The sequence below is a fragment of the Hyperolius riggenbachi genome, chromosome 4 (assembly GCF_040937935.1).
Source record: "Hyperolius riggenbachi isolate aHypRig1 chromosome 4, aHypRig1.pri, whole genome shotgun sequence".
NCBI lineage: Eukaryota > Metazoa > Chordata > Amphibia > Anura > Hyperoliidae > Hyperolius > Hyperolius riggenbachi.
Window position 1 is genome coordinate 459,715,559 of NC_090649.1, and position 27,226 is coordinate 459,742,784.

The window sequence follows — 27,226 nt, forward strand, 5'->3', positions numbered from 1 at the left end:
TTAGTGAATGGCAGTTGCTCCGTCCAACTGCCAAAATAGTGTACAGTGAGCAGGGTGGCTGGCTAGCATCTTTGTATAAATCTTTTTCAGGGAGTGTCTTTATAAAGAATAAAGGCCATGCTGAGAATCCCCTATGGAGAGATGGACTAGCCCAAAACCTGTCGGTAATGTCAGATTTCTACTATGTACTATAAATGCCAGCAACATAGGAGAGAAGTAATTCATGGCTCATTTTACTTTGGGAGAAATGTACTTCGAATTTGTATGCGTTTTAAATTTTAAGAGTTTTGCGACAGTTCCTCTTTAAGGTGGCCACACACCATACAATTTTTTTTAAATATCTGTTCAATTCAAGAATTGCAATCAATGTTTCTGACTGATTGTAACATTTCAAAAATATGACCAATGTACCACACACATGTTCAATTTTTCACCAATTATCATAACAAATTCTTGGAATCTCTGAGAAAATTGCTAGGGTGTGTATATTAATAAATTGACAATCTAACACACACACACCATACAATCTCAAACGCTAGCGCTTTTTAAAACCGCTTGCGTAATGAAACCATATGGGCCCTTTCTTACTTGTGCGATTTGCGCTAATCGCCGCAAATCGCCCAAAAACGGGCAGAAACGCAAACGCGATGCCTGCACCATTTTCAGGCGATTTCCCGGCGATCGTGTTTCAGTGCTATAGAAGCGCTAAACGCGATCGCAGCAAAATCACTGCAGTGTTCAATGATTTTTCCGCGTGAAAAAAAATCACTCCTGCAAAACACCGGCAAAAATTGCTGGCGTTTTGCAAGTGTGAATGGGGCCTAATACAAGGCCTAATAAGACCCCGAACAAGCATGCAGAATCAGGTGTTTCTGACATGCTACATGCTTGTTTCTGGTGTTATTCAGACACTTCTGCAGCCAAATAGTTCAGCAGGGCTGCCAGTCAACTGGTATTGTTTAAAAGGAAATAAATATGACAGCCTCCATATCTCCCTCACTTCAGGTGTCCTTTAAAGAGACACTGAAGCAAAAAAAATAATATAATTATTTGTATGTGTAGTACAGCTAAGAAATAAAACATTAGGAGCAGAGACATATTGCTTCCAGTAAAGGAAGAGTTAAGAAACTCCAGTTGTTATCTATGCAAAAGATCCATTGAGATCCACGACTTTCAAAGTCGCAGAGAGCTCTGTCTTCTGAAGCTTATTATCTCAAGTGTCAGTCACTGTATTATTATTTTTCTGTAATTTTTTTTTCTGCAGAGAACAGTTCAAAAGTTCACTAGCCTGCTCTGTAAAATCATTTAGAATGCTGAGTAGCATGTAAAATGCAATGATTAGAGAATGATGCAAAAAAAACCGATATAACTGAAAATAAAAATGAGAATATTTTCTTTGCTACTAATGTTTTAGTAATTATCTGTACTACACAGCCAATTCATTATATCATAATTTTTTTTTTATTTTTTTTTGCTTCAGTATTTCTAAAGCTTTTGCCAACCGTACGTCAAGATTTACCAGATAATTTACCAGGCTCGCACTACCGCCATGTTAATACTATACTTAAAATGTGTAACTCCTGCATTTGTTTTCAGTTATTTGGTTGTTTAGGAGTCATCAGCTGCAAAACTTATTGAGGCCTGGAACCCACTACAAAGCGCTATTGCTGATCACAATCGCTAGTCTTTTTAATGAGCGTTTTGTAAGCGATTTCATGAGTTCGGGAGTGAGTTTAAAAACTGTAAGCTTTTTGCCAGCGATTGTGTAGCAATTTGCGATTAGCAATTTTAATACTAATTGGTCCTTTCAATTAATTTTCATTTTCATTTTTTTACAGTTTGCAGTAATTTAAAAATGCTAGCAAATCGCTCTGTGTAGGTTTTGACTAGCGAGTAGGCCAGCGTTTATACACCTAACGGTGCAGAAACCCTAACGCTAAACGCTAAAAATGTTGCATGTCCTGCGTTTGCAATTTTGGTAATCGCAATCGCTCCAGTAGAATTTGGCCCATCCATTAACAGATGAGCATTTAGGGAAATCGCTAGCGTTTTGAAAACCTCCCTAAACGCTCAAAAAATCGCTCTAGAGGGTTCCAGCCCTCACACAAGCGTCTCCCTAGTCCGGTGATCTGCAAACTTGGCTCTCCAGCTGTTAAGGAACTACAAGTCCCACAATGCATTTGCCTTTATGAATCATGACTGTGGCTGTCAGATTGCTGCAATGCATTGTGGGACTTGTAGTTCCTTAACAGCTGGAGTGCCAAGTTTGCAGATCACTGCCCTAGTCAGTTGCCTGATCACCTCCAAAAGTCCTAATCCCATCTCCTCCAAAGGCTTGAATGACCGCTCTAAACACAATAGGATTGGAGGGTTCTGTCTGGAAATATATAATGAAACTGTAAAGTGGAGTAGATGCCCAGCCAACAAAATTAATCCCCAGGGGTGCTCCATAAAATGGCCAGAGGATGGTTTTAAGGAAAATTGTTTTTGTTATGCCATCTTTGGGGACAAGAATAAAGACAATTACATGAGCAGGAAGATTATTTTTTCAAGTTTTGAACAGAACATTTGCAATGTAGTAAAGTTCTTGGGGAGCTCTAGAAAAGCATAGTTTGCTTTCTTTAGATTAAAATTCAAAGACTGATGATAAATGGCACTTAAAGCGTACATGAATTGAGGGATATGGAGGATGACATATTAATTTCCTTTTAAACAGCGTTAATTGCCTGGCTGTCCTGATGATCCTCTACCTCTGTATCTGGTTGATGATGGGCAGATTCGACCAAGAGACGGATCTCTATCTGATTGATACTGACCAGAGAGATCTGCTGGCTGCCCATACACTGCAGGCTGATTCCTGATCGATTTCAGTATGAAATCTTTCAGGATTCAGCCTCTTGATGCTGCGCACCCCAATTTTTCCGTTGGCTATACAAAACAAAGAGAAGGAAACTTTTGCTTAGGCTTGTGTTGTCGCTAGGCCTTCACACTCTGTGGTGGGCGTGTTGTCGCTAGGCCTTCACACTCTGTGGTGGGCGTGTTGTCCCTAGGCCTCCACTCTCTGTGGTGGGCGTGTTGTGGCTAGGTCTTCACACTTTTTTGGTGGGCGTGTTGTCGCTAGGCCTTCACACTCTGTGGTGGGCGTGTTGTCGCTAGGCCTTCACACTCTGTGGTGGGCATGTTGTGGCTAGGCCTTCACACTCTGTGGTGGGCGTGTTGTCGCTAGGCCTTCACACTCTGTGGTGGGCGTGTTGTGGCTAGGCCTTCACACTTTTTTGGTGGGCATGTTGTGGCTAGGCCTTCACACTCTGTGGTGGGCATGTTGTGGCTAGGCCTTCACACTCTGTGGTGGGCATGTTGTGGCTAGGCCTTCACACTCTGTGGGGGGCGTGTTGTGGCTAGGCCTTCACACTCTGTGGTGGGCATGTTGTGGCTAGGCCTTCACACTCTGGGGTGGGCATGTTGTGGCTAGGCCTTCACACTCTGTGGGGGGCGTGTTGTGGCTAGGCCTTCACACTCTGTGGTGGGCATGTTGTGGCTAGGCCTTCACACTCTGGGGTGGGCATGTTGTGGCTAGGCCTTCACACTCTGTGGTGGACGTGTTGTCACTAGGCCTTCACACTCTGTGGTAGGCGTGTTGTCACTAGGTTTTCATACTCCGTGGCGGGCATGTCGTCGCTAGGCCTTCGCACCCTGTGGTGGGAGTGTTGTCACTAGGCCTTCACACTCTGTGGTAGGAGTGTTGTGGCTAGGCTTTCATACTCCGTGGCGGGCGTTTTGTCACTAGGCCTTCACGCTCTGTGGCGGGCGTGTTGTCACTAGGCCTTCACGCTCTGTGGCGGGCGAGTTGTTCCTAAGCCTTCACACTCTGTGGCGGGCGAGTTGTTCCTAGGCCTTCATACTCCGTGGCGAGCGTGTTGTCGCTAGGCCTTCGCACCCTGTGATGGGCGTGTTCTCGCTAGGCCTTCACACTCTGTGATAGGAGTGTTGTCACTAGGCCTTCACACTCTGTGATGGGAGTGTTGTCACTAGGCCTTCACACTCTGTGATGGGAGTGTTGTCACTAGGCCTTCACACTCTGTGATGGGAGTGTTGTCACTAGGCCTTCACACTCTGTGATGGGAGTGTTGTCACTAGGCCTTCACACTCTGTGATGGGAGTGTTGTCACCTTTGCGCTCCGTGGCAAGAGTTGTCGCTAGGCCTTTAAGCTCCTAGGCTTGCGAGTTTTTGCTAAGCCTTCACACTCCGTGGTGGGAGTGTTGTCACCAGGCCTTCCCACTCTGTGGCGGGCGTGTTGTCCCTAGGCCTTAACACTCTGTGGCGGGCGTGTTGTCCCTAGGCCTTCACACTCTGTGGCGGGCGTGTTGTCCCTAGGCCTTCACACTCTGTGATGGGTGTGTTGTCGCTAGGCCTTCACACTCTGTGGTGGGAGTGTTTTGACTAGGCCTTCACACTCTGTGATGGGCGTGTTCTCAATAGGCCTTCACACTCTGTGGTGGGAGTGTGGTCACCTTCGCGCTCCGTGGCGGGCGAGTTGTTGCGAGGCCTTCAAGCTCCTAGGCTGGCGAGTTTTTGCTAAGCCTTCACACTCTGTGGCGGGTGTGTTGTCGCTAGGCCTTCACACTCTGTGGCGGGCGTGTTGTCGCTAGGCCTTCACACTCTGTGGCGGGCATGTTGTCCCTAGGCCTTCACACTCTGTGATGGGTGGGTTGTCGCTAGGCCTTCACACTCTGTGGTGGGAGTGTTTTGACTAGGCCTTCACTCTCTGTAATGGGCGTGTTCACAATAGGCCTTCACACTCTGTGGTGGGAGTGTGGTCACCTTCGCGCTCCGTGGCGGGCGAGTTGTTGCGAGGCCTTCAAGCTCCTAGGCGGACGAGTTTTTGCTAAGCCTTCACACTCTGTGGCGGGCGTGTTGTCGCTAGGCCTTCAGACTCCGTGGCAGGCGAGTTGTCGCTAGGCCTTCACACTCAGTGGCGGGCGAGTTGTCGCTAGGCCTTCACACTCTGGTGAGCATGTCATCGCTAGGCCTTCACCACTGTGGTGGGCGTGTTGCTCGCTGGAAGAGGCCCGTATGGTGGGCACAGACCTTCTCTGGACTTTCTGTGACCTTATCTTCCACAGTAAGGACCATATATCTTCACTGCAGTCCCAGGACAGCAGAACATTCTTCCCCAGAACATTCCTCAGCAGATAGCTGTTCCATAATGTCTCTGTGGTTGAAGATATCATCTCCTGTCTTCACACTGGACCAGCTGCTTATTGATGCCATTTACCGCCTCAAATCTTTATCGGCACAGTTATAATATGGCAGTGCCTTTACAGAGAAACTTTAGTGAAAATAGTATAATGAATAAAATAGCTTTTTTTTTACTATACTCATTTATAAATCATTTAGTCACGGACTTAAAGAGCAACTATTAGCCTGGAATGCCTGGAAAAAAAACACACATGCAGGTAGATAATTACATGCTCTACTTACACAGCAGATGTGTTGTACTGTCCACGTCTTGATTTCAAAGATGTTAACCATTGTAAATGAGGAGAATGTTGATTGTGGCAGGGGCCATCTTGGTCCCACAGGCTGAAACTTCCCCCCTCCGCATCCCTTCTCCTCCCCTCCCCATTACTGAGCACAGCGGGGAGGAATAAAGGTGGTGCACACAGACTCACCTACTAATGGTTCCAAGCGCTGGAGTTCCCATCTATAAGCTCTGCACTACCACCGGAGGAAGTGCAGTGTATAGATGGGAACTCCAACGCCTGGAACCATTGGTAGGTGAGTCTCTGTGCACTACCTTTATTCCTCCCCACTGTGCTCAGTAATAGTGCGAGGAGGAGATGCCGATGGGGGATGCAAGGGAGGCAGATTTTCGGCTGGAGTTGAGAGGGGCAGGCATGGCACACTAAAGGAGGGGGGCCGAGGGCAGGTGCTGGCCCCCTTCCCTGCATCGTAGCAGCTGGCTGCCTGTGACTACTGAAGGAGACAAGGCGGCCAATCAGAGACAAGAAGAGGTGTGGGCGGGGAGAGTGGGAGGGATAGAGTTAGTATGCACTGCAACTTCTCTTCTGCGGGCGTGCGTACGCTGTAAGAGCCTGAGGCCTAGGAAAGAGATAAATTACTGACAAAAAGAGTAAGATTGATTTTAAGCCTTTCAATTGCCTGGATAGCACAAATTGTCCATATTTAACAGCTTCTGGTAGAGAACTTTTTTTTGGATTTTATGCCTAACAGTTACTCTTTAAATTCTGAAATCTATTATAGGTGGAGATGTTTAGTCCTGTCAGGTGCAACTCTGTGGAAGGTTTGTTTCTGAGAATTCCAAAGCCAGTGAAAATAATGCCTGCTCTCCCAGAATGTTCCGGGAGGAGAATTCCCCAAAGCTAAACATCACAGGCTTGTGACATCACTGGGAGGGCGGGGCTACATACCAATATGCAGCAATATATAGATGTAGGAAGTTTTTCTGATGCCGACGCCAGGAAAATTACTGTAAAAGCGGGTATCATTCTGGCGATAGAGAACAGAGATAACAACTAATTGGATTTTGGTCATTCTGCATGCCGAGGCTGCAAACTCACATGTGAGCGCAGAAATAGCTGCTTACCTGGAACGTGCAGCCATTAAGATGGAAAATAGGCTGCAAGAATGTTCACGTCAAGCATAGTGGTAGGGAGGGGGTTAAGATAGTAGTGAAAATCCTGACGACATCCGCATTCTGGCTCCCCTAGTGGAAGAGTTGAAGATGGATTTGGAGTGTTTACCTGGAGCAGAGTGGAGAAGAAAAGCTGTAGCAGAGCAGCAGGGAGTGGCTGGGGAGACATGAAGATGGAGTTTGAGTGGTTAACAGGAGCAGAGTGGAGCAGGGCAGCTGTAGCAGAGTAGGAAGTGGCTGTGAAGACATATGAAGGTGGAGTTTTGGAGTGTTTAGCAGGAGCAGAGTGGAGCAGGGAAGCAGTAGTAGACCATAAAGTAGGGGGGGAGACATATGAAAGTGGAGTTGGAGTATTCAGCAAGAGCAGAGTGGAGCAAGTAAGCAGGAGCAGAGCAGAAGGTGGCTGGGGAGACGTATGAAGGTGAAGTTGGAGTGTGTTGCTGGAACAGGAAGCGGCTGGTAATGATGGTCATGTCTAGGAGAACTCATGGAGAAGCATGTGATTTGTTTGATCACCTGACAGATTTGCAAAGCTCTGATTTGCAGTGATCACATCCTGCTTTAGCACATGATCATGACTAGCAAATCAGAGAACTGCATATCTATCACATGCTTTTCCATGAGATCTCCTAGACCTTACCATAATGGCTGGTAAAGAAATGTGGCTTTTGTGCATTCTACTGCATGTAAACAACAGAAGGCACATTCCTATTTTCAGAAGCACAACTAATAATTGCATGATGGAAGAGGAAGGGATTTTGGAATCCCCAGTAACCCTCGTTCCGCTGGGAGTGGCTGTATCGGTGCGGACGCGTTGGCTGTTTATGTGATCCCAGTCTGTATACGCGGCTGTCAGCGCTGCCACTGGGGCAGTAAAGTTGTCTTTTTATGGGAAGGTGGCCTGTGTACACAGCCCATCTCCATTGTCCATATTTGGACAAAGTTTTGGGAAGCTGTCTCAGCCCTCTGGTCCCGGCTGCTGTGGACATGCAGTAATCAGAGGGCCTGTCCTGCTGGACGGGAGCCAAGCTGAAGATCTCAGCCTTAACCATTTCCCTGCAGGACGCCTGGCAGCCTCATACAGTAATACAGGAGGAATTTCCCCGGGGCAATGCCTTATGGGTTACAGCTGTGCAGCACTGATAGCAGGGAGAGGAGTCTGGAGGATGTGCTGCGCTCCTGTCTTCTGTACCCTGTCAGCCAGTGATGTCACCTCCCAGAATACAGCCTATAACTGCCCCCCTTATAAATCAGGGAGATATAAAGTGTACCTGTCACAGTGCTTGCGCTTTGTAAACTTAAACTGCTGAAAATGGACCTGAACTCTTGCGCAGGACGAAAGGACAACCTAGAGAAATACACCCTGTATGTATTTAGAGAGTTTAGCCTGTCTAATTCCCCCTCATCTGTGATGAATCACAAGCTATTATTATTATTTATTGTATTTATAAAGTGCCGACCATATTACGCAGGGCTGGACAATAAATAGGGATACATACATTGTAAACAAGGGGCAACAAACAGAGAGGTAGCAAACTGTTATACAATCAGGGTATAAATCTAAGTTGATCTCAGCTGTGTCAGCTGGCTGCCACGGCAGAGCAGCTAACTTGTAAACACAGCATGGTAACCCTATGTCTGCATCCATGAAAGCAGGAAGTAGACACACTGCAGATTTATTGCAGGATTTGTATCAGCTGTAACAAAGAAATATTTTTCTTTAAAGGTTATTATGCTGTTGCTTATATTTTAGAGCAGAGAGGAAGTTCTGAGTTCATGTCCGCTGTAGCAGTGACCTTGGGCAGTCCAAACGAAGTAAGCTTGGATCAATTGGGAATTATTAACACCTCATTGACCATCCCCGCTGCCCAGACAGATGGCAGCTGTGTTTGGGAACTGCAAATGTAGACTCAACACAGTGCGACTGCGGTTTTGCTGAGACAATATAGCTTAATGAGCATCCAGCTGTAAGGCACACTGACATCCTCACCAATACTTTTATGCACACTACCTAAATAACAATGTTGCTTTATAGGCAGGACCTTAAAGAGGAACTCCAGTGAAAATAATAAAGTGCTTCATTTTTACAATAATTATGTATGATTGATTCAGTCAGTTTTTTCCCATTGTAAAATCTTTCCTCTCCCTGATTTACATTCTGACATTTATCACATGGTGACATTTTTACTGCTGGCAGGTGATGTCAGTGGAAGGAGATGCTGTTTGCTTTTTGGGCAGTTGGACCCAGCTGTAAACAGCTGTTATTTTCCACAATGCAGTGAGGTTCACAGACAGGAAACTGCCAGGACCATATTCCTGACATCACACTGTGGGAGGGGTTTCACCACAATATTAGCCATACAGACCCCCCTGATCATCCGTTTGACAATAGGTAATACATTCTCATGGGAAAGGGGTATCAGCTACTGATTGGGATGAAGTTCAATTCTTGGTTACGGTTTCTTTTTAGCACGTGATTTACACTGCTGGTCGTCAGTGAAGATCTGCACTAAATTATAATCTATAATCCAAGCTTGGAAATTGGAGCTGTATATTAGGGGGGGTGAACGTGATACAAGTCATATAGCCCAAATAGTGCAATAAGAGGGCCTAGAATAGTGTGAAATCAGTGTGGCGTGTGTTTTAAATGTGTTTGTGCAATGTAAGGGGACTGTGTGTGATCACGGAAAAGTATTTATACATAATACATGCAGAAGTGAATTAGCATTCGGTCTCCTGTTGTTTGTTTACGCTTAAAGAGAATCCGAGGCAGGTATTTTAAATCTCAAGAGAACACAGAGGCATGTTCTGTGCATAATCACATGCCTGTGTCTCTGTATTGCCCCCTCTAGCCCCCCCCCCCCCCTGCAGGTCTGCTGTGCCCCCCTGAAAAAAGGAAAAAAGCACTAGGCTAGTGACAATCTGCTTGTCGCTAGCCTAACCTTGTAATAACCTGCAGCCTGTCATTCTATCTGTGCTCCCCCACCTCTGTCCTCCTCGCTGCCCGCCTCCATGAGCTTCTTCCAATCGGAAGCTAACCCACAACCTGGGAGGTACTTCCTGGGTCGTGGCTTAGCTTCCCATTGGAAGAAGTTCACGTAGGCGGGCAGCGGCGGGGAACAGAGGCAAGGGACCCCAAAATAAATCACAGGCTGCAGGTAAATAGAAGGCTAGCGACAAACAGATTGTCACTAGCCTGGTACTTTTTTCAGGGGGGCACAGCAGATCCGGGGGGGGGGGGGGGGGGGGAGAGACTAGAGGCGGCAATAGAGAGACACCGAGGCATGTGATCATGCACAGGACATGCCTCTGTGTATTCTTGAGATTTAAAATACCCGCCTTGGATTCTCTTTAGAGAGGAACTTTAACCCAGGATTGACCTTCGTCCCAATCAGTAGCTGATAAGTGTTCATGTAATTAAGGCACCATGAAAATTGGGCGCAGGGTGAAGCCAAAACACCAGCTCACCCTGCTCCTGCAAAAGTTCCGGTGGCGTTAATTGCTATTCCCCCTCCAGGCCGCCATTGACTCCGGGGGTAAGATGTAATTTGGCTGCCAGCTATTGCTGGTGGCCAAATTACGCTATTTACATCGGAATTTGGGCTCCGTCTTTTAATAGCGACCAAATTACTGACTGGCGCTCTAGCCGTAATTTACATTACGTCCAATGGCGGCGCTGGATGTGCTTAAATGTCTAGCGCTGTTTTTTGCCTGAATGGAGCTGATACCCCCTTTCCCACGAGAAATCTTTACCTTTTCTCAAACGGATCATCAGGGGGGTCTGTATGGCTGATATTGTGGTGAAAACCCCTCCCACAGTGTGATATCAAGACCATGGTCCTGACAGTTTGCCGTCTATGAACCTTGTTGCATTGTGGGAAATACGTTTCTTTCCACCTGCAAACAGTAGTCGCTTGCATATGACTCTCCTGGGCATATGTTTGGAACAGAAAGCCATTGCCTCATGCAGTTTTTACTGCATCAGTTAGCATGAATGTGAAATCTGATGTCACAAAATGTGTGCCTCAGATGTGTACAAATAACATGTATTTTTATATCTGTGTTGCCGCTTGTACTGTTATAACTGCTCTAAAGGTGTATTGTTTCTCCCCTTCCTCTCAGGGTGAGCGATGAGAAGGACGCAAGGGGCTATCTCCAGGCCTTGGCTTCTAAGATGACAGAGGAACTGGAGACCCTGAAGAATTCCAGTTTGGGGGCTCGAGCCACGGTAGGAACCACCATAATGATGAACACTCTCCTTTAGTAGGTTATTTACTGCCCCTCAGAGGTGGTTTGTTGCTATTGCATCATATTGACCCAGGCCAGTGATCTGCAAACTTGGCTCTCCAGCTGTCAGAGACTCTGAAGTCTCAAAAAAACCATCTTTTTAACAAATATGTTTAATATGATTCCCCTAACTAAACCGCTGCATCCTCGCCGCTCTAATGTAACTAAATCCCCCCCTAACTCCCCGGGGGGGGCAATCCGGGCAGCGCTTCCGTGAGAGGCAGAGCTATGAGCCACAGCTCTGCCTCTCAGCGCGTCTGTTAGCCTGGATCGCCGCCTCTCCCCCGCCCCTCTCAGTCTTCCTTCACTGAGAGGGGCGGGGAAGAGGTGGAGGTCCGCCGCTGACAGACGCGTGTGAGGCAGGGCTGCAGCTCATAGCTCTGCCTCACACGGAAGCGCTTAGGGCAGCAAAATCCACGACCAAGAAAGTTGTGGATTTTGCAGGGGAGAGGGAGGGCGAGTTAGGGGGGATTTAGATAGTGTACAGCGTTGGGAATGCGGCGGTTTAGTTAGGGCAAACATATTAAACACTCTTGTTAAATAAAAAAATGGTTTTTTTTTTAGACTTCAATGTATCTTTAAGGAACTACAAGTCCCACAGTGCATTTGCCTTTATGAATCATGACTGTGGCTGTCAGATTCCTGCAATGCATTGTGGGACTTGTAGTTTCTTAACAGCTGGAGAGACAAGTTTGCAGATCACTGACCTAGGCCATTCACCAGAGGGAAACAGAGGAGCATGGATTGTCCTATATAGATGTTTTTAAGGTTCTGAATCCCTGCTTTTAAGTTATGATGGTGAATTTCTGTTACTGGGTCACAGCTGTTTCCACTGTTCCTTCATTTTATGGCCTTAAAGGACCACTCCAGCGAAAAAAAAGTAAGCAGTTAAAATCTGACAGAACCGACAGGCTTTGGACTAGCTGCATTCTCTTTTCTCTGCCGCAGGACATGCCTTGGAAGATGCGGCGGTTTGCGAAGCTGGACATGTCGGCCAGGCTGGAGCTGCAGTCCGCTCTGGACGCTGAGATAAGAGCCAAACAAACCATCCAGGATGAGCTGAACAAGGCCAAGGCGGCCATCATTGCAACAGAATGGTACGTACCACCCCTCCCCCATCGGCTGTGTATTGTATGGCTATACCATTGGCTGTGTAATGTACGCCTATACCCCCGCCCCTATCGGCTGTGTATTGTATGGCTTTACTATTGGCTGTGTAATGTATGCCTATACCCCTCCCCATTGGCTGTGTATTGTATGGCTATACCATTGGCTGTGTATTGTATGGCTATACCATTGGCTGTGTAATGTATGCCTATACCCCCTCCCCCATTCGGCTGTGTATTCTATGGCTGTACTATTGGCTGTGTAATGTACGCCTATACCCCTCCCCCATCGTCTGTGTATTCTATGGCTGTACTATTGGCTGTGTAATGTACGCCTATACCCCTCCCCCATCGGCTGTGTATTCTATGGCTGTACTATTGGCTGTGTAATGTACGCCTATACCCCTCCCCCATCGGCTGTGTATTCTATGGCTGTACTATTGGCTGTGTAATGTACGCCTATACCCCCTCCCCCATTCGGCTGTGTATTCTATGGCTGTACTATTGGCTGTGTAATGTACGCCTATACCCCCGCCCCCATCGGCTGTGTATTCTATGGCTGTACTATTGGCTGTATAATGTACGCCTATACCCCCGCCCCCATCGGCTGTGTATTCTATGGCTGTACTATTGGCTGTATAATGTACGCCTATACCCCCGCCCCCATCGGCTGTGTATTCTATGGCTGTACTATTGGCTGTATAATGTACGCCTATACCCCTCCCCCCATCGGCTGTGTATTCTATGGCTGTACTATTGGCTGTATAATGTACGCCTATACCCCCTCCCCCATCGGCTGTGTATTCTATGGCTATACCCCCTCCCCCATTCGGCTGTGTATTCTATGGCTATATATTGGCTGTGTAATGTACGCCTATACCCCTCCCCCCATCGGCTGTGTATTCTATGGCTGTACTATTGGCTGTGTAATGTACGCCTATACCCCTCCCCCATCGGCTGTGTATTCTATGGCTATACCCCCTCCCCCATTCGGCTGTGTATTCTATGGCTATATATTGGCTGTGTAATGTACGCCTATACCCCTCCCCCATCGGCTGTGTATTCTATGGCTGTACTATTGGCTGTATAATGTACGCCTATACCCCTCCCCCCATCGGCTGTGTATTCTATGGCTGTACTATTGGCTGTATAATGTACGCCTATACCCCCTCCCCCATTCGGCTGTGTATTCTATGGCTATATATTGGCTGTATAATGTACGCCTATACCCCGGCCCCCATCGGCTGTGTATTCTATGGCTGTGCTATTGGCTGTATAATGTACGCCTATACCCCCTCCCCCATCAGCTGTGTATTGTATGGCTGTACTATTGGCTGTATAATGTACGCCTATACCCTCTCCCCCATTCGGCTGTGTATTCTATGGCTATATATTGGCTGTGTAATGTACGCCTATACCCCTCCCCCCATCGGCTGTGTATTGTATGGCTATACCTTCTCAGCCATCCATTGGCTGTGTAATGTACATCTATATCCCTTACCCATCAGCTGTGTAACGTACAGCAGCTATTGCACTGTGGGAACTTCCGTTCTTCTTTGTTCTGTATTTTGCTAAGTTAAATCACACCTGAAGTGATAGGGATATATGGAGGATGCCGTAATTGTCTACTTTTAAACAATGCACATTGCCTGGCTGTCATGCTGATTGTCAGACTCTAATACTTTTAGCCATAGACCCTGAACAAGCATGCAGATCAATAATGTAACAGGTATAACGGAGGCGCCAACGAGGATAAAAAAAACTATTAAAATCCGTTTAAAAGGAGGGAAGTAGGGGGACTCGCCTCCCTCAGGTACACAATGACCGGACAAAATGATCCGTTATTATAATACCAGTAGCATTGTGCACACTTGGAGATGTTTCAATAAATGCTACTGTTATTATAATAACTGCTCACTTTGTCCGGTCATTGTTTACCTGAGGGAGGCGAGTCCCCCTACTTCCCTCCTTTTAAACGGATTTTAATTGTTTTTGTTACTGTTGGCGCCTCTGTTATACCTGTTACATTATTCATTTAGCCCACCCTTGGTGGAGGGTTGTACTACATCTTCTTCTGTCTACAGAGAGTGACTTTTTATACCTCAGTGGGGTCAGGTTATAATTATCCCCACCTGCCTGTTCAGTGGTTGCCTGTGTGGTGACCCACACTTGTGAGTATAATACCGTCTATCTATATACTATACCTTCATTATTTGAATTACTACACCTAGATTGGGCTCTCGGTTTCATTTTTTTGTTTTTCAAGCATGCAGATCAGGTGATCTGACTGAAGCCAGACTGGACTAGCTGCATGCTTTTTTCAGGTGTGGGATTCAGACACTACTGCAGCCAAAGAGATCAGCAGGACTGCCAGGCAACTGGTATGCTTTAAAAGGAAATAAGTATGGCAGCCACCATGTTCCTCTTGCTTCTGGTGTCCTTTAAGCTGGGCACATGTGCATGACTCAGAATCTCAGAAAGCCCTCTATTGATAGAATAGTGCAAGGTACCATTTTGCTATGTTAGCATAATTTGAAAATGTCTCCTCCCCTAAAATAAATTCCAATACTTCTGATTGTCCTTCACTAGATAAGGTCAATAGTTCACAAATGTTAGCTCTGGGTTTCGCACACTTGCCTGCTGAGGGCTCCTTCACACTAGAGGCTGCGGTAGAAAAGGCTGAAAGTCAGCCTTTTGCTTAATGACAATACATAGCGTTTTCAAAGCGTTTTACAGCTCGTATGAAAACGTCCTTTTTTTTTTTCTATAAAAATAAGTGAACAAGTCAGCTGGAAAACGCTTTGAAAACGCTTTGAAAACGCTGAAGTTGGCGGTTTCCATTGACTATCATTGAAACGCCAACAGCCAACTTCGGCTGTAAACAGCCCTGAAAAAGCTCCTGGGAGCGTTGAAACGCAACGCTCCAAAACGCCGAGTTAGATGTGAAAGGTAAAATGAGTCTATGGACTTTCATTTTACCTTAGAAAATGCCAACTTCGGCTGTGGCGTTAAAACGCCGAAAAAGTCCTCTGGTGTGAAAGGGCCCAGACAAAACATTTTGCTGCTATACAATATTTTAAGGAAGATTTCATTTTTAAAGATGTCGTTACAAAAGTAACATTATACGGGGTTCCCCTTTAACAGTTAAAGTAACAGGCACAACTGCATGAACAGTTTTTTCTTGGGCTGTGAAAACGACTCCGCCCTCCTCTTTCTCCCATTCTAGTAAGCTGCAGGAATCCGAGAAGCGGAATCAGGATCTGGCGGCGGAGATAGAGAAGCTGAAGTGGGAGACTGAAGAACTGCGAACAGAGAAAGGTAACTGGACAAGGGGAAACACTAGAGGGCGCACTGCTACAGACTTCACCTCCAGTCAGTCTGGCCAGTGGAATGCTGTATGCTTCACCATATAATTGGGACACGATGCGACTTTTCGGCACCGAACGAAAGGAGCCTTATCCTTGAGCTATAGACAGATATTGGTCAATGAGATGTGAATATACAAATATTATGGAAAGTATATACCCCTTGGTAATGTAGCGGCTACTGCATTTGGTCCACTTACAAGCTGTACTGTAGTGACCCGAACATTTTACCCCTGAAATGGTGGTTGTGTCTAGGGCTTTTTATTTTAATTTTTTTATTGATATAGCGCCAACAAAAACCGTAGCAATATACATAGTACAAAACCGACAATAGTGTGGAGCACTAGAGGCGATAGAGGGGCTTACACCCATGCGAACTGCTACTGAGGCAGTTTGTATTGACCTGAGGAAGTGGACCAGCACCCATAAAACGCGTTGTCTAATGTGCATGAATTAAATTTTTACCGACCTTTTGTGGTTTGTCCTTGAAGGAGGTAAGATTTGACTATTCCTGACTTACATATACTGTATAATTATTATTAGATATTCAGAGCACCTCCAACAGTACTCTTAGATTAGCCTTAACCTCTTCGGGGTCCAAAATTGCACGTGTTTCCAATAACTCAAGGAGTGCGACCGACCAGCACCTGCGCAGCAGACCTGGGTTACGGAACGGTCATTTTCCCGCATCCTCTTGACGGTGATTGCAAGTGTTCCAACCCACCCTTATATATATGAGTACACCAGTTTGCACAGACAACATTGCACCATTGGGCTGCTGGTCTCTCTTCAGATACTTGGAGGCAACTTACAACCAAGAATCACACCAGAGGGAGCGCTGTAATAACAGCGCAGGAGATTTGGGCGCAGCTGGCACCACCATAGACCGTAATAGAAATTCCGGCTATAGCGGCGCTCAGTGATTAACTTCGGCGTAGTCAGAAGACAGAGCTGAAGTTACTTTTGAAGCACTGTAATTCGGCCGCCAGCAATAGCTGGAAGCCGAATTAAATCTTTCCCCATCATCCACGTGGACCTGGAGGGGGAAAAGTAATTAACACCGCAGGGACTTGTGCAGCAGCAGGATCAGCCATATATCGGCTGTATCCTGTGCCCAAGTCTACCGGCGGCGAGATAACAGGGACACCACCAGAGGACTCATATTTCTGTTCCCTTATTATTCTGATCACTGTCAGGATTTTCCTTGTGCATTATTGCTGGTTGTGCTTGATGAAGAATTGGAACTGAAGGTTTCCTGTTTAGGGCCTTTTTCCACTACCCTGCGATTCGCAATTTGATTCCAATCGCAAAACGCAAGGTACATTAAACTAATGCAAACGACAGTAGCAATTTCCATTAGTGTGATCTGATTTTGGTCCAAGCACAATCGTCGTCCTGCTGCGTTTTGGATGCGATTGAGCTCTCCTATACTGAGTATAGTAGCTCAATCGCATGGTGGAAATTGAAATGCGATCGCGTTTCATAGTGGAAAAGAGGCCTTATTCATCAGCAGGGAGGAGATTTGTGGTGAATTCACAATTTTTCTCTTTCTTCCTCTCCAGGTGTGAAACATCAGGAATCCCAGAACTCTTTCTTAGCCTTTCTGAACGCACCTACTTCTGTGCTAGAAAACTTTGAGGTAAGTCTGCCACGCCTCAGCAGCAGAGTCCTCCGCTTGGGGCGGTCCTTACTTCAATCAACCTGCAGGGGATGCAGAATGTGAAATCCCTTCATGCGGCCACCTCTGGCCGTGACACTCTTGTCTGTTGAATGTTTTTGATGGTGAACGTTAATCATGCAGATTTGTTGCTACAGAAAGTGACGCCTTCTAAGCAGGCACTTCTTTTCTGCTGACTGTCTTGCCTTTTGTGCATCGTTAGTATGTAATGTCCTGTTTGTGGTCTTTACCTCTTGTGGCGGGACACTTCCTGTCCCCTGAAATGCGGGACACTTCCTGTCCCCTGAAATGCATTCTTCTTTGTGTTCTGTACTAAGGGTGGCCAATGACATGCTGATTATTCTGAGTTTATACAGATTTTATGGATGTTTAGGCAAATTCTGAAATAAGCCAGTTAAATGCTGTGTTGTAGAAGGAGGTAGCGGCAATCTTGCCCGGGTAGTGGTGTGCGGGTGCTAAGAGTCAGTGGGTCTGAGGACTGAGCCAGTGTGCGGTGCCATGTTGTAGAAGGAGGTAGCGGCAATCTTGCCCAGGTAGTGATGTGCGGGTGCTAAGAGTGAGCCAGTCTGGGGACTGAGCCAGTGGTGTGCGGGTGCTAAGAGTCAGTGGGTCTGAAGACTGAGCCAGTGTGCGGTGCCATGGTGTAGGAGGAGGTAGCGGCAATCTTGCCCAGGTAGTGATGTGCGGGTGCTAAGAACGAGTGAGTCTGGGGACTGAGCCAGTGTGAGGTGCCATGTTGTAGAAGGAGTTTGGTCGGCAGTCTTGCCAGGGTAGTGGTGTGTGCGGGTGCTAAGAGTGAGTGAGTCTGGGGACTGAGCCAGTGTGAGGTGCCATGTTGTAGAAGGAGTTTGGTCGGCAGTCTTGCCAGGGTAGTGGTGTGCGGGTGCTAAGAGTGAGTGAGTCTGGGGACTGAGCCAGTGTGAGGTGCCATGTTGTAGAAGGAGTTGTCGGCAGTCTTGCCAGGGTAGTGGTGTGCAGGTGCCAAGAGTGAACCAGTCTGGGGACTGAGCAAGTGTAAGTTGCCATGTTGTAGAAGGAGGTAGCAGCAGTCTTGCCCAGGTAGTGGTGTGCGGGTGCTAAGAGTGAGTCTGGGGACTGAGCCAGTGGTGTGCGGGTGCTAAGAGTCTGTGGGTCTGGGGACTGAGCCAGTGTGCGGTGCCATGGTGTAGAAGGAGTTGGCGGCAGTCTTGCCCGGGTAGTGGTGTGCAGGTGCCAAGAGTGAACCAGTCTGGGGACTGAGCCAGTGTGCGGTGCCATGGTGTAGGAGGAGTTGACGGCAGTCTCTTGCCCAGGTAGTGGTGTGCGGGTGCTAAGAGTGAGTCTGGGGACTGAGCCAGTGGTGTGCGGGTGCTAAGAGTCTGTGGGTCTGGGGACTGAGCCAGTGTGCGGTGCCATGGTGTAGAAGGAGTTGGCGGCAGTCTTTTGCCCAGGTAGTGGTGTGCGGGTGCTAAGAGTGAGTCTGGGGACTGAGCCAGTGGTGTGCAGGTGCTAAGAGTCAGTGGGTCTGGGGACTGAGCCAGTGTGAGGTGCCATATTGTAGAAGGAGTTGGCGGCAGTCTTGCCCGGGTAGTGGTGTGCGGGTGCCAAGAGTGAGCCAGTCTGGGAACTGAGCCCAGTGTGCAGTGCCATGGTGTAGAAGGAGTTGGCGGCAGTCTTTTGCCCAGGTAGTGGTGTGTGGGTGCTAAGAGTGAGCGAGGCTGGGGACTGAGCCAGTGTGAGGTGCCATGTTGTAGGAGGTAGCGGCAGTCTTTTTCCCAGGTAATGATGTGTGGGTGCTTTGTGGGAATCGGCAAGTCTGGGGACTGAGCCAGTGTAAGTTGCCATGTTTTAGAAGGAGTTGGCGGCAGTCTTTAGCCCAGGTAGTGTTGTGGGGGTGCTCGGTGGGAATCCGCAAGTCTGGGGACTGAGCTAGTGGGAGGAGCCATGCTGTAGAAGGAAGTAGTGACAGTCCTGTACCCAGGTAGTGGTGTGTGGGGGTGCCGAGCGCTCGGTGTGTAACCTGTCTCCTCTCTCTTGAAGCGATCTCCGTCCTGCAATCCGGCCAGTAGAGGCAGACGAGTAAGAGGCTGTCTTGCTTTGTGTGCTCCCCCCTTTCTGCCTGTGGTATAAATGTCTTTGTTTTAGATGGATCATGTCCGGCTTCTCTTGGCTGCTTCTGCTGCATGTCCGCTGGCTGCTTATCTCGCTGCTGCTCCTGTCCTGTCCAGCGCATAAATTCATGTTCCCAAAACCCGGCCATCATCTCATCAGCTTCTATAAAACTGAATTCTCAGTTTGCAAATGGGCCAAACCAATCTGGAGCTGAAGTCAAATTGATGCGTTATAACAAAATGGCCGTCTGTGTGTTATACATGTTATTCTATTCCATCTATTGCCTTGATCATCTGCCACTACTGTATATGTTTAACTAGTCTACTCGTCCTCCCGTGATAAAGGCAACAAATGGAATAGAATAAAATGCATGATACAAAGGAAGAGTGGCAAAATGGCTTATAGGCGGCCATTTTGTTTTAACGCTATGAATGTTACTTTAGAATGGTGGTGTATCCGTATAGTATGGATCTCCACAGAACCGTTTCACAGGCCCATTGCAGTCTCCTGGGCCCTCAGGAGTGTATTTTTGCCATCCTGTTACATTATTGGCAGCACTTTTTCTGTCCATAAAAATCTTGCAGGTGGATATTGTCTGTTGCGTTGATGCAAAGGACAATCCCACTTCTAGTGAAGAGACTTTGTGAACTGCCCCAGGGAGGCTTACCAGGGATATTTAGGGAGGGAAGGGATAGAGTGAGCACTATTAGGGGTGCTTGGGAATACAGTGAGGCCTGATTGTTGAAGTGCGAGGGAGAGCATGACACTCGCCTCACACCTCACCGGTCTTTCAGGGGGAGGGGCTTATACGAAGCAACCATCCATATCATCTTAAGTCTCCCCCTGCTGCACTGGCCAATGCTGTGGTGAGGGAGAGTCACTGGGTGACATACAGATATCCCTGAGGGGCGGTACTGCATGGGCCGAGAGCGGAGAACTGGTGCCTTGTGGAGGAAGGCGGGGCCTCGGTATAAAAGAGATGGAGCATTCAAAGATCAGGTGCCGCAGGTACACGCTCCCAATCAGTAGCTGATACCCCCTTTTACATGATAAATCTGTTCATTTTCACAAACAGACCATCAGGGGGCGCTGTATGGCTGATATTGTGGTGAAACCCCTTCCACAAGAAATTCTGAGTACGTACTCTTGGCAGTTTCCTGTCTGTGAACCTTGCTGCATTGTGGGAAATAGCTGTTTACAGCTGTTTCCAACTGCCAAAAAAACATGCAGCAGCTACATCACCTGCCCACAGTAAAAATGTCACCATGTAATGAATGTCAGAATGTAAATCTGGGATTTAAAAGATTTTACAATGGGCAAACACTGACTAAATCATTTATACATAATTATTGTACAAATGAAGCACTTTTTATATTACATTATTTTCACTGGAGTTCCTCTTTAACTCTCACTGCTAACATGCTGATCAGGATTCAGTGTGGGTTTATGTACTAAGCCAAACATCTGGTACATAGCTTTGCTGTGCTCTATTGCTGCTGTGCGCCTCAGATAGGCGGTTATAGTGAGGGTGCCTGCCTCCCCCATACTTCACCCCCCATACTATGAGTTTGCAGAAGTCAGGCTGAGCCTTCTACTTATTTTGCGCTCATCCCTCAGAATTCCAATCGTTTAGATGACTCGCGCAGAAGCTGAACGCTGTGTCTGTGTTTTGTATTCGCAGATGGATTCGGTGGACAACTTTACACTATCCAATACTCCGTCGCGAGACGAAGATGCGAAATCTCAGGTCATATCGCGCTCCAGGTCCCCATCGACCATGAGTGACATCGAGCCTGGCGAGGTACGTTCTGTCCGTCCAGCTTTCAGTTTTTTACAATTATTTGGTAAAATTCGGTTTGAGATGTGCAGTGGCCTGAGGTGGCCACTAGTGATACAGTTTGCCAAATTGGCTATTCATTTCCGATCATTGATATGATCGATTGGAAACTATCATTCAGGACCACTAGCGGAGGAAAATCTCCTAACTAATCCGATCGAATTAATGAAATTGATCTCACTTTCACATCAATCAGATCAGATGGGTTAGGAGTTTTTTGGCTGTTGGTGGTCCCATACAATCGTTTCCAATCAATCATACCAATGCCCCTGCCAGGATCAAGATGGTAGTGCACAGAGCCACAGACTGACAGAGGAGTGCGCCCGTCAGGAGAGGAGAAACTCCACTTTGCCAAAGACTCTACAGGGGTCCTGGGGGGCACAGTTAACCCTGGCGTTATAATTTCCAGATTTAGGCACTATAAGCCACGTGATTTTTTTTCACACTTTTAGATCCTAAAAACAAGATAAAAAAACATACCACAGAGAGATCTGCAGCAGCTCCTGCATATAACTCACTCGGGATTACCGCTCTCAGCTGCGGATTTCCATCCCGAGCCTGACTCGGGATTCCCGCTAAGGGGGTTAAATTTGGGGGAGGCGGGGGGCAAGGCAGCCAGCTCGGGGGCCCTGGAGCAATTGCCCAGGTTTTCCCCTATTGTAGCTCCGGTCCAGAATGGAGCAGTTGTGGCATTCAATAAGTCCATTTTCAAGCTGCAAAAGTTTGCATAAAACTTGTAGCTCAGAATTACTAGCATCACATACACTATTCCCATTGGCCCGTCGCAGCAGCCATCTGCGTCAGTGACCGCACTGTGACGTGTCTTGTTGAGTCTTTTAAAACCTGGCGTCTGCTCCAGTAGTCTTCAGAGTTAAGTGACCTCGCCGCGGATGAGCTGTTATTGGTGTGGTGAGGATTAGAGATGGGCATTGGGATGGCGTTGGAAATTCCGTACAGGTTTGAGATAAAGCCAATCAGCAATAGGCAGGAAGTGAATTTGATTGGCCGGTTTCCAAGCTGCAGGCAGATTGCATGAAATTGTCATACTGCACTGGTTAGCAGCTCACTGCTCATTTCTAATGATGATTCTACCTGTAGATAATGCCGCGTCTTTCCTCCCCACAGACGACAGATCACCCTCCGCGCTCCGTCCAGACTCCGACAATCAGAGCCTCCTTTCTGAGCACCGGATCATCCACTCCTAAGGTAACGCCACAGTGTCCCTTCCCATAGACCTGTGACTAAACAGCGATGTGTGGAGCTAAAGTGACCCTGTAGGCAATGAAGCCTAATATCCCTGATTTAATGAATGCCTTAAAGTGTGCCACAGCGGATAACATAGAACAGTTTTATACATACCTGGGGCTTCCTCCAGCCTCATGCGCACGGATCGCTCCCACACCGCCGTCCTCCAATGTCTCCAGCTCCGGTACCTGGTCCCGTAGCCAGTCGCGGCCAGTCTGCGCAAAAGAAGTGCGCTATTTATGTATCTCTCCATCGGCTGCTGTAGAAATACGCAAAGAGCGCTCTTCTCTTGCGTCAGACTGGCCGCGACTGGCTGGTATTACGGGACCCGGTACCGGTGCTGCAGAAGGCTGAGGACGGCGGCGTGGGAGCTATCTGTGCTTATGGGGCTGGAGGAAGCCCCAGCTATGTATACGTGCACAGAGAGAGAAGTCGCACACCACTAGTGAGGTGCTGGACCAATGTTTGTAATCCACAAAAAATTCCAGAGGGTCCGCACACTCTAATATACCATGTCCTGTTTATTCAAAACGTGACACACCATTCCACAACCAACGAGTCGTTTCCGGGCACCAGTACCATTCTGTACTGTAGCCTTGACAAAGGGGACCCCACAGGGCCCCGAAACGACTCGTTGGTTGTGGAATGGTGTGTCACGTTTTGAATAAACAGGACATGGTACATTAGAGTGTGCGGACCCTCTGGAATTTTTCGTGGATTACCAGCTATGTATACAACTTTATATATGTTATCAGCTCTAGTTTTCTTTAAGGTGGCCACTAATGATACAATTTGCTAAACGATTGTTTATGAACGATTGGAAATGATCGTTTGGGACCACTAATGGACTAAAATCTCCTAGCCAATCCGATCAGATTGATGGGATCGATCCAAAAATCGAATCGATGTCGATAATCTGCTCAGATAGGCTAGGAGATTTTAATCAGTTAGTGGTCCCAAACGATCATTCCTGATCGTTCATGTGAATAATCGGTCGTAAGCAATCGTTCAGCAAATTGTATCGTTAGCTGCCAGCTTAAAGGATACAAAAGACTTTTTAAAAAAATCAGATTTACTTACCTGGGGCTTCCTCCAGCCCCTTAAAGCCTATGGTCCCTCACCGGAGCTTTGCTCTAAGGCAGCCTCCCTGCTGATCCTCTGCCTCTAATCCTTTTAGCCATAGACCCTGAACAAGCATGTAGCAGATCAGAGGTTTCTGACATGATTATCAGATCTGACAACATTAGCTGCATGCTTGTTTCTTGTGTGATCCAGGCACTACTGCAGCCAAATAGACCAGCAGAACTGCCAGGCAACTGGTATTGCTTAAAAGGAAATAAATATGGCAGCCACCATAGACCTCTCACTCCATATGCCCTTTAACGTGTATGCAGCTTCACTCTAAGCATATGAGGAAAGCGGAAAATGTTCTGATGTCTGATGTTTTTGTCTTATAGCCCAAAGCCCATCAGTTTGTTGTGAAGACATTCAGCACGCCAACAAAATGTAACCAGTGCACATCACTGATGGTGGGTCTGATCCGCCAGGGGTGCACCTGCGAGGGTGAGTATGCAGCTTACTACAAAGCCTACTTGCATGTCAAGAAACTGTGCTATCTTCATGTCTCTATTTATTTTTATAGTAGTGTCAAAGAGTGCCCGAGGTGGGCATAGATAAAAAAAATAGGCAACCTGATATCACACACACGCACGCACACGCACACGCACACACACACTTACTTATTTTCAGAGTTACCTCCTTGTCTTCCTGTTAGTTTCAAATAACTTTTTGTTACTTACATTTTGTATTTGTCTCCTTGGCAGTGTGCGGCTTCTCTTGCCATGTGACCTGCGCAGACAAAGCCCCCTCTGTGTGCCCCATTCCTCCTGACCAAACAAAGGGACCACTGGGCATCGACCCCCAGAAAGGCATAGGGACGGCATACGAAGGACACGTACGAGTAAGTGCTGCATTCTGCTTAAAAGCAATTGTCATTTTTGCCTTACTTAATAAAGCTTGTTCAATAATAATTAAAAAAAAGAAAGAAATGCTGCATGCTGGTCAAAAACGAATGTCATTTTTGCCTTGCTTAATAAAGCTTGAGCAATACTACAAAAGAAAAAAGTACTGCATTTCCTCAACTAGAAAGTGGCTTCACAATAGCCTGTCTTCAAACGGCTGTTATAACTCACACTCAGGCTTAGTTCACACTACAAAGCGCAATCACAATTGCTAAGCACTTACCGACTGATTTTTCAGAGCGATTTTTAAAGGATTGTGCATTTTTGCCAGTTCCTTTTAGAAAAATTGCTCTAAACATTGTACAGGCAGCACTTTTTTCGATTTTCTCGAAATCAAAATGCTGCTATGAGATCAACCTCATAAGTGACACTGCTGTAACACTTTGCCGATCTCTGGTGTTTGGCAAACTGAGCGCAATCACTCAGTGTGAACCAGCCCTTCCTGAGCACCTTATTAGGAATACTGCAGTTATGTTATCAGCCGGTCATTTAGCTGCCATGCAGATACAGGTCATGGGCTTCAGTTAATGTTCACACTTCAATACCAGAATTGGTGAAGAAGAGATATCAGTGAGTCTGACTTTTGCATTATTGGCTTTGCCAGACAGGCCAGTTGAGTAGGTCTGTTACTGCTTATTTCCTGTGATTCTCAAGAACAACTGTCTCTAGAGTTAACCTTCAAGTTAGACAGAACCATAAATGCTAGATTGCACTACTTTTTGAACAGAAAAGATTGTATCAAGATTTTTGCCCATTTGAAGAGAACCTGAGATGAATAAAAAAAAGGTTCTATACATACCTGGATCTTCCTCCAGCCCCCTTCAGCCTGATTGGTCCCTCACCGCCCTCCTCAGCTGCCTGGATCCTCTGCTTGGCGGCCCAGTAATTCGGCTAGTCGGCGCAGGCGCAGTCGGTCCGTGCTCCTGCTCTGCACATGTGCACAATGCTAGACTTTCAAAGTTACCGGGCAGCCTAGCGGAGGATCCCGGCGGTGGAGGAGAGCGGAGAGGAACCAATCAGGATGAAGGGGGCTGAAGAAAGCCCCAGGTATGTATAGAACTTTTCTTTTTAGTTGTCTCAGGTTTACTTTAGTGCTTGGTTGGTTTGGACTTTAATCTGATTGGTTATGGATGACGTAGGCGCTCCATGCGCCATTTTTTCCCAGCATTCCTGTGTCACAGCGGTGTAGTGACATGACTATTTGTGTCTCTCAGGTTCCCAAGCCAGCGGGAGTGAAGAAGGGGTGGCAGCGGGCGCTGGCTGTTGTTTGCGACTTCAAACTCTTCCTGTACGATATTGCAGAAGGGAAATCCTCCCATCCATCTTGTGTTGTCAGCCAGGTCATCGATATGAGGTAAGACCAGCAAACTGAACCATACATGACACAACCAGATAGTTTGACTTCATAATCATTCTGAAAAATGATCCAAATGTAATCAGCGATTAAATGAAACCTTTCTTTCTATCGACTAATCTTGATTTTGTACAAATTTTGATAACTGACTCATCACCCATGGTAGAAAAGGCTATTCGATCAAGTGTTTAAAAAGTAAAAAATTATTTTAAAAAATGAACAGAGTTTGGCTACCTTAAAGAGAACCTGAGGTGTGTTTACAGAATGTTATCTGCATACAGAGGCTGGATCTGCCTATACAGCCCAGCCTCTGTTGCTATCCCAAACCGCACTAAGGTCCCCCTGCACTCTGCAATCCCTCATAAATCACAGCCTTGCTGTGAGGCTGTGTTTACATCTGTAGTGTCAGTCTCAGCTGCTCCCCCGCCTCCTGCATAGCTCCGGTCCCTGCCCCTGTCCCTTCCCTCCAATCAGCAGGGAGGGAAGGGATGCAGGCGGGGACTGGAGTTCTGCAGGAGGCGGGGTGAGCAGCAGACTGACACTATAGAGATAAACACAGCCAGCTCTGACAAGCTGTTTGTCAGCAGCGTGGCTGTGATTTATGGAGGGATTGCAGAGTGCAGGGGGACCTTAGGGGGGTTTGGGATAGCAACAGAGGCTGGGCTGTATAGGCAGATCCAGCCTCTGTATGCAGATAATATTCTTCAAACCCACCTCGGGTTCTCTTTAAAGGACAACTGAAGTGAGAGGTGTATGGAGGCTGCCATATTTTTCTTTAAAAAAAAAAAAATCACACCAGAAACAAGCATGCAGCTAATCTTGTCAGATCTGACAATGTCAAAAACTCCTGATCTCCTTCATGCTTGTTCAGGGGCTGTGGTTAAAAGTATTATAGGCAGAGGATTAGCAGCATAGTCAGGCAGCCTCCATAGCCTTCTTGCTACAGTTGTCCTTTAAAGCTGATCCGAGATGAAAAACTAACTAACAAGTAACGTGTCTATATATCTTATCTAAAGTTTAGATAGTTTACACAGCAAATCTAGCTGCACACAGCTTCAACAGTTTATGATTATTTCTGTGATACAATGAGAGCGGCCATGTTCTATTTGTCACATTACACACAGGCAAGCTGCTATGCATCTCCAGCCCTCAGCCTGTGAAAACTTCACTCCCCTCTCCTCCTCCCCTCTGCCTCTGAAATCTCTGGCTAGTAACCGCTTCCTCCTGCCCAGACTGAGCTCCCATAAGCCCTTGCTACTAAGGTTCAGAGTGCTAAGGCACTGTGAAAAGCTGTGGGTGAGGCTTGTTTAGTTTATAGGGAATTTGTGTTCTAACAAAACAAAAAAAAGTATTTGGCTTGAGGAATGCCCTATAAACTATAGGAAAGGAACACAATTATGCAATACGTAAAAGTTTATCTCAGATCCACTTTAAGGGCTATTTTCCACGGTGTGTTTTGTGGTCTAGTTGCGTTTGGATCACAAAAAGCAAAGTGCACTTTGAACGGATGGAAGTCATGCAGGGGTTTTCGATTTGTTGCTGCGTAAATAGTGGGAGTTTGCCCAATCACAATCGCAGTGCTTGCT

At 46.9% G+C, this 27,226-nt stretch overlaps 1 protein-coding gene across 8 annotated transcripts in view; it reads left to right on the forward strand.

Annotated features, from left to right (window-relative positions):
- CDC42BPA (CDC42 binding protein kinase alpha) overlaps positions 1 to 27,226 on the forward strand; it is a 275,310-nt gene that overhangs the window by 202,516 nt on the left and 45,568 nt on the right. For all 8 annotated transcript variants that reach the window (XM_068232799.1, XM_068232801.1, XM_068232798.1 and 5 more), the window contains 9 exons: positions 10,779 to 10,884; positions 11,892 to 12,040; positions 15,276 to 15,367; positions 16,977 to 17,053; positions 20,865 to 20,984; positions 22,146 to 22,226; positions 23,723 to 23,828; positions 24,089 to 24,225; positions 25,501 to 25,640. In XM_068232799.1, the coding sequence (XP_068088900.1) occupies positions 10,779 to 10,884; positions 11,892 to 12,040; positions 15,276 to 15,367; positions 16,977 to 17,053; positions 20,865 to 20,984; positions 22,146 to 22,226; positions 23,723 to 23,828; positions 24,089 to 24,225; positions 25,501 to 25,640 (1,008 nt within the window). The remainder of the gene's footprint in view (positions 1 to 10,778; positions 10,885 to 11,891; positions 12,041 to 15,275; positions 15,368 to 16,976; positions 17,054 to 20,864; positions 20,985 to 22,145; positions 22,227 to 23,722; positions 23,829 to 24,088; positions 24,226 to 25,500; positions 25,641 to 27,226) is intronic.